The following is a 10,457-nucleotide window of genomic DNA, read 5'->3' as shown; positions in this document are numbered from 1 at the left end:
TGGCCGCTGTCATGGGGACAGGATGGGACCTCAGACAGCTCACATCCCCACCCCACCCCACCCCACCCCTGCTTCAGGTCGTGGCTTGTGGCTGCTGGCAGCTCCCTGGGCTGGGAGGCTGTGTAAAGCACCAGTCCCATTGCTCAAGGTCAGATGAGACCCCAAGCTCTGGGGTCACACACCGTCCCCACCACCATGCAGGTCGTCCCACTTCTGTGAGGGAGGGCCTGTGCGGGGCTGTGGGTGATGGGGGATTTGGGGGTGTTGTGGGCTGGCCCAGGAGTCAGCTTTTTGAGGGGAAGGGAGGGGAGCAGAGGGGAGGGAGAAGCTATGAATTGCTCAGGCTCCCAGGGGATTCCAGGCTCAGCTCCGGTGGGAGGTGCAGGTGAGAAGCCCCTGCAAGTTGCTCGGTCCCCACCGTATTTCAGTTGAAGCCTCTCTGCCTACACCACCCTTAACTCTCCCTCCCGTGGCCCCTGCCTAAACCCGCAGAAGATGGGGAGTCTATATGGCTTCCCTTCCTGTAGGGAAACCAAGCCACAGACAAACGTGTTCCTTTGAGAAAGCATGAAAGAAACGAGAAAATAATAATGGGTGGTTATTACTGACATGGTTCATGTAGAGACGCTTCAGAAGCCTGGCACAGGGAGGGAACTGAGGGCCGTCGCCCCCAGTCCTGGAGTTTGCACCCTCCGCCCCCTGCCCTGTGGCCCACTCTCCCCTTGGTGTCTTCTGGTGACTGGGCGGACTTCAGCCTCCTAAACACATCCTGGAAGGATGAGGCCAGGGCAGAGGTCATTCACAGAGGGGAGGGTGTGGTCGACTCTTTAGATCGCCATTGTCTCCACTCTGTGTCGGAGCTCAGTTCTGGGTCTAAGCAAGAGTGGCTTCCTGATGCGGTCCCCACCTTCACTCACCGGGGGGCCTTTGTGTCCACCTTGTCCCTTCGTGCAGCCTGGTCACCCCTGGGACCCGTGCTGTGTGTATCTGCTCTGCTCACAGCACACCCCGGGGTCCATCAGACTTCACTCATAAAAGGGACGTGTAAGGATGAACTATTCCATAGTTAAGAATTTCAAGGTCATGACACCGTTGGCCAGAGCATGTGGACACAGGTACGAGGCCCGTGCATAGAGAAGCCGCTATGTGGGCTTTGAGGACCCTTCGTGTGGGGGTGGGATGGGGGTCGGACACACGCGGCTCCAGGCTCTGTTCTTGGCAGGCGGACGACTGTCGGCACTGCCTGTCTGTGGAGGGGCTCTGGGGCTGCCCAGCTCAGCAGGAACGGCAGTGGTGGGAAGGGAGGTCACCCTCCCTTAGCAGCCCTGACTTCACACCCACTCATCAGGGCAGCCAAGTGCCTAAATGGCCCCTTCCTCGTCTAGTTCTGAAAACCTGGAAGGTGTGGGGGCTGAAGGACATGCAGAAAACAAAATTCTGTAAAGCAATTATCCTTCAATTAAAAAATAAGAAAAAGTTAAAGAAAAAAACACAAAGAACAGCAAAGGTGGGGCTTGCCTCCTCAGCCAGCCTCTGCCAGATTCTCCCTGTGCTCATGCATCAGACTAAAATGCTGCTGCCTCCACCGTGTGTCACAGATGAGAATAGAGACAGAGAGAGGCTGAGCATCTTGCCCCAGGTCACAGAGCTGCTGAGGGCAGGGCTGAGAACTGGATCCCTGTGGTTGAATCTGGAGTCCAGATGCTGTGATGACCCTGAGGGAGTGGCAAAGACCAGATGGTCCAGGCTGAGCAAGGCACACACACACACACACACACACACACACACACACACACATGCATGAGGCCTTCACCTTTGAGGCCACAGAAGTCAGAGGAAACCAGAGGACAACCAGGAGAGGCCAAAGGAGAGTCGAGGTCTATAAGGAGGAGAGACCACACTTCCCAGGAGGCCGAGGAATTCTCTTCCCTGGTGAGTCTGTCTCAAACCCTAGATTCCTCTCCCTGGACCCAGGAACCGACTGTCCCATGACCTAACTGAGTTGGCTCCAGAATTATGCCTTCCCAGGGGTTCAGCTACCACTGGAGCCCACTGCTCTCAGTAATAAGTGGGGAATAAGTACGTAGTCTGGGCTTCAGATTTGTTTGGAGACAAAATTTATTAGGAGTACAAAAAACCATGAAGGCAATTGGCATGAACATCTCCAGAACACTTAAGAAACCCTCTGCTGTTTATCTACTTCCTCTCCTGTCATGAAAGTGGAAGGTCTATTTAATCAATTCTGTGTTTATCACACTCTTTCTTTAAAATGTTTATTTATGTATTTATTTATTCGGCTGCACTACGTCTTAGTTGCAGCATGTGGGAGTTAGTTCCCCAATCAGGTATTGAACATGGGTCTCTGCATTGGAATCTTGGCCACTAGACCACCTGGGAAGTCTCTCCTCATACTCTTGGGGACAGTAACGGGTCATAGACCTCCTCTGAGGCCCCCTTAGAGCTGAGGCATGGGGTGGCTGCAGTAATCTTCCTGTGGCTAAGATGTGGTTTGTTGGTCATGACTCACTCACACTCCCTGCACACATAGGGCTTCTCCCCTGTGTGTGTCCTCTGGTGTGTGATGAGATGGGACTTACGACTGAAGCTTTGCCCACACTCCCTGCAAACATAGGGCTTCTCCCCTGTGTGTGTCCTCTGGTTTGTGATGAGACTTGACCTATCCTTGGAGACTTGCCCACACTCTCCGTACTTGGCTTTTATAATCCTCGAGACCCCTGCCCCCATGAATGATTTGCCTGTGTCCTCTGGATTCAGTTCCTGGCTTGTGCTGGGCTCTTCTGTCATTCTCTCATGCACCCCAGAACCCCCCACTTGCCCTCTGGGTGAGTAGGAAGAGGCCCTTGAAATCCTCTTCAGCCTTATGCTTTTCAGCAAAGTTTGGGGCCTTTTTTTTGCCTCGTGACCCTCAGGTTTGTCACTCGGGCTGTGTGGATCGGAATATCGCTGCTGCTGATTTTGATTCCCTGGGCAGAGATCCTCTGCTTGGAGATGGTCTCTTTCAGATGATCTCAGGAGTGTCTGAGAGGGGTGACTGTGTTGGACGTGTTCGCTGAAGGATTTCTGACTGGAGAAGGCCAGAGAGCAGGAGGCACATGAGTGGATATTGGGCTCCGGTTTTGCTGAAAGAGGAAGCTTTTGGTCAGGTAGCTGCTTTGCCATGGTAAGGCCTGCCCACTAATCATCTTAGTGTTGACAGCGCACGATTTGTCTCCCATCAAGTGTGTCTTTACAGTCCACTTTTCCATTCTATTCTTATTCTCTACATCTACAGAAATCCAGGAAGCCTGTGTCAACAGCCTTTTCTACATATCACTCAGACTAGGGACCTTCCAACAGCATCAGAGGCAGCGTCTCTCCTGAGAGAGGTGGATCTTCAGGGACCTTTCCCTGCGTGTAAGTATCTGAAAAGTCATGTCACCGTGGCCACAGGTATTTTACCCTACTGAGAGATAAGACTCTTGATGACTTAGGTAGAATCTTCCTGAGTGGCTCCCTGTGAGGGGAAAGGGTCTATTAAGTTAGGGGCGCCTGGCCTGAAGCTCTCTGCATATGGGAGGCAGCACAGGGGGTGGTTACAGCAGGTGTGAATAAAGGTGACTTTGCAGCTCCTGGTTCAAAGAGCAGCCTTTGTGCCGATCTCTGCAGGAAGTGGGTTTCAGACTGGATGAGACCGAGTGGCCCAGTTCCCACTGACTACAGATCTCTGGCTCCTGCTGCTCCAACTGGTTCACAAATTGCTCCTCTCTCAGTTTTCCATAAATCAGAAAATAAAGGCATGTCCTTTCTCAAGCCTCACCTGTATTCATACCTCATTTATTTCATTCAGTCTTAGTCCATTTAACATGCACTAGGAATTCCTGTTTAAAAATACATCTCCAGCCAGACTCCTCACACCCTCACTCCCGTGCATCTTCAGCCAGCCCACTCTCCCTTCATGTCTGGGAGTGAACTGACTTCTGGGGGGACTCCCTGCTGCTGTCTCTTCCCAAAAGCAAACCAAAGCATCGTCACAGAACAGAGAACATGCCGCTTGCAGCTGAAAGCCGCACGGTTGTTCTGTGTCACCCAGGAAGACCCCTGGGGCCTGCACGTGGACACGGGCCCTGAGGCTTCCGTGTCCCATCCAGCTCCTTCCTCGCCCTCTGTGCTTCCTCCTGCGACCACTGGCATGGGCTCTTTTCCCGGCCCTGGGGCTGCGGCACTGGCTGCTCCCCTGCCTGAATCCTTTCCCAGGGGTGTTATCTCTGCAGAGACCCTGCCCCACCATCCTGCGCCACACCCCACCCTCTGCTCACGCTGATCCGAGGCACTTTTCCTGCGCTGCTTTCCTCAGAGCACCAGCCCCTGTCTGGTATGAAGCCCGTGCTGCCCCAGGGCAGTGGTTCTGTCTGTTTCGGTGGGTGGAGCCCTGTCTGGCACAGAGTATGAGCTCACATGACCACAAACTGAAACAGTGACTGAATGCAAATCACTGCACACGTGTCGCTTAGAAATGGGAGGAAATGAGGGAGAAACAGGGAGAGGTGAGGGGGCGGGTCGGTGCTGGGAAACTTGCTGTTTGTCTCTGAGCCTTTCAGCAGAAGGTGATGTGGCCTAGTTTTTGCGTGAAATATTGAAAAGTAGAACTAACATTTTTAATATAGAAATCTTTCCTAACAGTCATATGAAATGAATCAAATTCTGAGGCATTTTAATTGCGACTTGACTGACTGTAGACTGAATTGTACTCTGCTTCGGAATCGGACCAGGGAGGCTCCCCAGGATGGGCTGGGGCGCTGGAAGAGGGGTGGCGCTCACCTCTCCCGGCCGCGAGCTCGCTCTTCCCCCCGCTGTCCCGCTTGATGCCGAGGTCCTGGCCGTACTCGTCCCCATACCAGACCAGCAGCTCACAGCCTGGCCTGACCACCTGGCAGGTTCGGTAGAAGATCTGCCTGTGATACTGGAAGGCCACCAGGTTCTGCTCCTTGTCGTCCCGGGCACAGTTCACATACCTGGGGTCGAGGCCGGGAGAGGGAAAGAAACCTCAGGTGACGAGTGCCCTCCACGGTCGGGCCATGCCCAGCTCCTTGCCTTCAGGCTCTGAGGCCGCCGTGGCTCCCACCGCCCCTCATGGGGACCTTCTGTTCACACCTTCGACCAGGCCATATGAATTCCTATTTCCAGATCCTGTTTCTGGTCCTCTTCCTGGCTGGAATGCTTTTCTCTCCTTACCTAATTAGCCATTTTCCAGAGCCCAGTTCAAGACTCGTCTCCACCTGGACTGTCCATGAGGCTGGTGACCTCCAGCTCCCCTAAACTCTAAATTAAGTTCTCTTTCATTCCACAGGACTTGGTGCTTCTAGGCTAACACACAGCCCTCAGCGCTCACCCCAGCCTGCCTTCTCTCTCGAGGCTTTTCTTCAATCTCCCCACGTGTAGCCAGGGTCCTATTTACTTGCCTACCCTCTCCCATCGAAACTTGGAGAGTGCTCTGACATAGCTTGAGACCCAGAACAGTAATAGTTCATTCACTTTCTGCCTGCCCTGATGAAAGGAGAGGCCCTCAGAGAATGGCCATGCTCACGGCCATCCTGCCCCTCATTCCTTCCCAGGCCTCAGGGCTCACTTCTCACTGGAACCAAGCCTGGGGAGCTTGTTGCCCACATGGGCTCAAGGTCTCCCATGTTAGGTTATCCTGGCACTGTGCAGTTACTCAAAGATAGAAAAATTAAAGTTCAGTTCAGTTCAGTCGCTCAGTCGTGTCCGACTCCTTGCGACCCCATGAATCGCAGCACGCCAGGCCTCCCTGTCCACCACCAACTCCTAGAGTTTACCCAAACCCATGTCTATCGAGTCGGTGATGCCATCCAACCATCTCATCCTCTGTCGTCCCCTTCTCCTCCTGTCCCCAATCCTTCCCAGCATCAGGGTCTTTTCCAATGAGTCAACTGTTCGCATGAGGTGGCCAAAGTATTGGAGTTTCAGCTTCAACATCAGTGTTTCCAATGAACAACCAGGACTGATCTCCTTTAGGATGGACTGGTTGGATCTTCTTGCAGTTCCTAAAATCAATTGGCTAATGTCTCTCTGCAGTATGTTCTCCAAAAGGACATGGGTTGTGTGATCTGCTTCAGTAATGAAGTTCACTGTCTAAACTGAAACATAAAGTGCTTGGTAAGTGTCAATTAAGTGAGTTAAACTGTCCCTGGTGAATCTAGACTCCTCAAGTTGTTTTCAAGTCCCCCAGCATATAGACTTGTGTTTTGAGGGCACATGCTATATTTTTAGTTCTTTCTTTCTAATGTCGTTTGAAATGAGAGAGTGTGATATGGAGGGAAAAGAGGAAAGAAGATGTGAAAGCTATTGAGGGAGATAGGTTGAGAAATAAAGGGGTGTGGGCTTGAGGGAAGAGCGACATCTACAAACTACAGACTCACTGCACTCACCTCATCCAGTTGGCCAAAGAGGTGTCCTTTCCATCCACATACTCATAGCAGTTTCTCCCTTTGGTGATCTGAGTGTCAGAAAAAGAGTTACAAGTTTTCTTCTCTCTTTTTTTTTGGTAGGAAGCAATAGAAGAACTATTTCTCTCTGCTGTCATTGGTGCTCTTCAGCCTGCATGGATTCAACTGCTTTCATCAAGAGGCTCTTTAGTTCTTCTTTCCTTTCTGCCATAAGGCTGGTGTCATCTGCATATCTGAGGTTATTGATATTTCTCCCGGCAATTTTGATTCCAGCTTGTGCTTCATCCAGCCCAGCATTTCTCAGGATGTACTCTGCATATAAGTTAAATAAGCAGGGTGACAATATACAGCCTTGACATATTCCTTTTCCTATTTGGAACCAGTCTGTCGTTCCATGTCCAGTTCTAACTGTTGCTTCCTGACGTGCATACAGATTTCTCAAGAGGCAGGTCAGGTGGTGTGGTATTCCTATCTCTTTCAGAATTTTCCCCAGTTTATTGTGATCCACACAGTGAAAGGCTTTGGCATAGTCAATAAAGCAGAAATAGATATTTTTCTGGAACTCTCTTGCTTTTTCCTTGATCTAGTGGATGTTGGCAATTTGGTCTCTGGTTCCTCCGCCTTTTCTAAATCCAGCTTGAATATCTGGAAGTTCACAGTTCATGTATTGTTGAAGCCTGGCTTGGAGAATTTTGAGCATTACTTTACTAGCGTATGAGATGAGTGCAATCGTGCGGCAGTTTGAACCTTCTTTGTCATTGCCTTTCTTTGGGACTGGAATGAAAACTGACCAAACCACCTAGATGTTTTCAATTGCATATGCTAAAAGAACCAGCTTTGCAGTTTCCAAGAGAAAAAGTGTCAATTTAACCAATTTTCTCTGAAGTCCAAAGAATATCATGGCCATCCTGCATCAAAAAGTCATCTTTCCTTTATGTAGTCATAGTTTCATGCCTAAATTATAGACCAAATAGTGCTCAAATTGACTCTGCTATCAGGGGCAGGTCAGCTGATAAAAAGCTTAGATTGTCCCTCTGGAGGGAAGTGAGACCTTGGTCCCATCAGAAGAATCTGAGGGCTTAAGGGAATTTGCAGGAGTGGGGAAAGCTTGGTCCATCCTACATGTACCATAATCTTAAAATAATGCTTATTTACTTTACAGAGGTAAAAAAAAAGATGATAAAAACAAATATAAATCACTGAAAGGTAAAGAAAGTCATAATCTGTGATCGAAAGCTGCATTCTAAGAAAACTGTGTTCTCTTAACCTAGAGACTAGGCTAAATTCCAGTCTGGTACCAGCTTACCAGATAACAAACAAAAAAGTTGTTTACAAGTAAGCTTAGAAAAGTCTTTTCCATATATCTTGAAGTAGCAGTATTTTTGCAAAGGCATCCGTGCGAAATCATAGAAGGCATGTTTAAAACCTGATTAAATTGAAATTGACAAAGTAATCTCGTCATTGCTGTGACTTGAAACACTTTAATATGATAACTAGAATTATAACTGACAGCATTTTACCAGAACATATCAGATTTTCATGAATGTCACATAATTTCTAGGATATCTATATTAGTATCATCAACCATACAATGTAATTTGAGAAGATTCATCACTCCTTCTGACAACACTTCCCATGTAGTTTAACATGTTAAATGAACTCAGCTTGTTTAATATATCTCTCTGGGAGGTCTCAGGGGCCCTTTGAAGCATCCCAAAGTTAGCTAGAAGTCAATTATTTAGGACGGCTTGTTCATAAATATCCAAAGGGTTTATAACAGTCAGGTAGGAATCACATAAGTCACTGTGAAACAATACTTAGCCACTTAGCCAAAGTAAACAAAAGATTTCAAAGGTAAACCTAGAACAGATCACTTAAGAGGTAAAGAAACTTAAAATCCATCAGCAAAGGCAGTTCAACATCTCAGGAAAACTTGTACTACACACAAAGCTCTTTTCTGGGGGTCTACCTTCCATAAAACTTCCTTATCCCTTTGTGTACACATTCCTTTGCTTCTCCCATCCTGAAACTGCCACCTGTAAGTCAGAACTATTTCTTTTTCCTTCATAAAATGTGATTTCATTCCTCATACCTTCTTTAATAACAAGACATACATTTTCCTTAAGCAACCAAGAACTGACTTTTATATTGGCATTCTATAGATTGGTGAACATACATATCAGTGATACTATCTAAAAAAATTTTTGCTTTCTTATAGTGAACATCTCAGGATGGCACCAGACACTGTTCATGGATAGTCAAACATCTCTTTAGTTTCTGCGTAAGAGGAAGGTCCTGTCAAGTAGTGAATGTTTCAGAACCTTAATTTATTTGGAAATGACCTAGCTATTCAATACACTGTCATCACTTAGTTTAGCACAACGATAGAAATTCAGGTAACCAAAATCTGGAGAAACTATTGTAAATTCAGTTCAGTTCAGTTGCTCAGTCGTGTCTGACTCTTTGCGACCCCACGGACTGCAAGATAACAGGCTTCCCTGTCCATCACCAACTCCCTGGGCTTGCTGAAACTCATGTCCATCGAGTCAGTGATGCCATCCAACCATCTTATCCTCTGTCCTCCCCTTCTCCTCTGCCTTCAATCAAGACTATTATAGACAGATATTTTAAAGTATAATTATTTTTAATAGTTTATCTAAAAGCTCATATCGCATTTACATTTTTTAGGAGTTTTTTGTTTGTTTGTTTTTAGAGGTACTTTCTTTGTTGACAAGCTTGTGACAGATATAACAATATAGCAATATTTAACTTATAATAATCCTAGACACTATAAAAATTTTATGCTTAATGTTAATGACTCTTAGACATGTCTATACTAGAGTAGCAAAAAAAAAAATACTAGATATTTAATATTGACTATTTCCCAGTTCACATGAATCTAAAATTCATTTAGGTCAATTTTTTGCTGTATTTAGAACTGTTTGATTTGTAAGGGCTTCCTTTTCTTTAGATTATTTAAATAAGAACTCACAACTTCAGCAATATTATCAAAAAACAGAAGACTCACACTGAGACATACATAAAACCACACAGACAGACAGAGATCTTCTAGTTTTCCGCCCAAGATTTAAAATATCTCTTTGACCTTCTTTTTTTTGGGGGGGGGGGCTTGAAGTTCTCATTTGCCGAAGGCTGAGTTCTCAGGCAAAGTGGGCAGTATTTTTCAAGGAAAGGATTAACTTCAAGCTTTGCCCTAGGCAGGGCTTTTTAACAAGCTAATTGTTCTTGATTGCATATGCAAAAGAACCAGCTTTACAATTTCCAAGAAATTTTTTTTTTTATTTTAACCAATTTTCTCTGGTTCTATAGAATATCATAGCCATCCTAGGTCAGGTCTTCGTTCCTTCCTGTAGTCATAGTTTTATCCCTGAATTATAGACAGATCAGCGGATAGAAAGCTCGGGTTGTCTCGGTGGGGTGGATTTGCTCGCTGATGGATTTCACCTGGCGGCAGTAGCGAGGCCCGCGGGCCTCTCCTGGGAGCGGGCGTTTGGGCGGAGCATACCTGGCCGCGTCGGGGGCGGAGCGCGCCTCCTCCGAGCTCCTAGGCTGTGTGTCTCGGGTCTCAGGGGTCTCCATTGCGGCTGGGAACGCCCATTTCGTGGGCTCCTGGGTCCGCATCGATTGACATCCGGTGAGCGGAGCGGAGGGGTGCGGACCACAGGTAAGGGAACTGCGGCTCTGGCTCGGGGCGGAGTAGGGAACCACGTATTCCGCCCTGTCTGTTGGCACAGTCTCGGAGCCCCCTAACCTGGCGGTGGCAGAAAGGCCTCGCCAATGGGGTCAAAGCCTTTACCACTTTACCCCGTCGCCTAAAGCTCAGACCCACGTGGTTTTCCCAAGCAGCCTAGTGCCTGCAGCGAGGTCCCCAGGAAGTCCAAGGGATTTATCCTGCCTGGTGATTTCACCTGCTGGGACTCCACAACCCTTCCGCTGGCCGGCTGGCCCAGCCCTGCTTCCGGCAGTTTGCAG

The 10,457-nt window shown here is 48.1% G+C and overlaps 1 protein-coding gene across 1 annotated transcript; it reads right to left on the bottom strand.

Annotated features, from left to right (window-relative positions):
- Positions 1–2,523: 2,523 nt before the first annotated feature.
- Positions 2,524–10,106, bottom strand: LOC145517093 (histone-lysine N-methyltransferase PRDM9-like). Its single transcript, XM_081519350.1, has 4 exons — positions 9,930–10,106; positions 6,447–6,514; positions 4,819–5,012; positions 2,524–3,140 (listed from the first exon to the last, which is right to left on the bottom strand). The coding sequence occupies exons 1-4, from the start codon at positions 10,104–10,106 to the stop codon at positions 2,524–2,526; spliced, it is 1,056 nt and encodes a 351-aa protein (XP_081375476.1).
- Positions 10,107–10,457: the final 351 nt, after the last annotated feature.

This window comes from Giraffa tippelskirchi, chromosome 8, assembly GCF_054371585.1.
Source record: "Giraffa tippelskirchi isolate mGirTip1 chromosome 8, T2T-mGirTip1v1.2.pri, whole genome shotgun sequence".
Classification (NCBI taxonomy): domain Eukaryota; kingdom Metazoa; phylum Chordata; class Mammalia; order Artiodactyla; family Giraffidae; genus Giraffa; species Giraffa tippelskirchi.
The sequence above is the reverse complement of the archived record's forward strand: the minus strand, read 5'-3'. Positions and strand labels throughout refer to the sequence as shown.

Excerpts from the sequence above, each read along its gene's own strand:
- LOC145517093 (XM_081519350.1), bottom strand. The coding sequence starts at position 10,106 with ATGCGGACCCAGGAGCCCACGAAATGGGCGTTCCCAGCCGCAATGGAG. Across the intron at positions 5,013-6,446 it reads TCTTTGGCCAACTGGATGAG|GTATGTGAACTGTGCCCGGG; the intron begins GTGAGTGCAGTG and ends CCTCGACCCCAG. Across the intron at positions 3,141-4,818 it reads CGAGCTCGCGGCCGGGAGAG|CAAAACCGGAGCCCAATATC; the intron begins GTGAGCGCCACC and ends TTCCTCTTTCAG.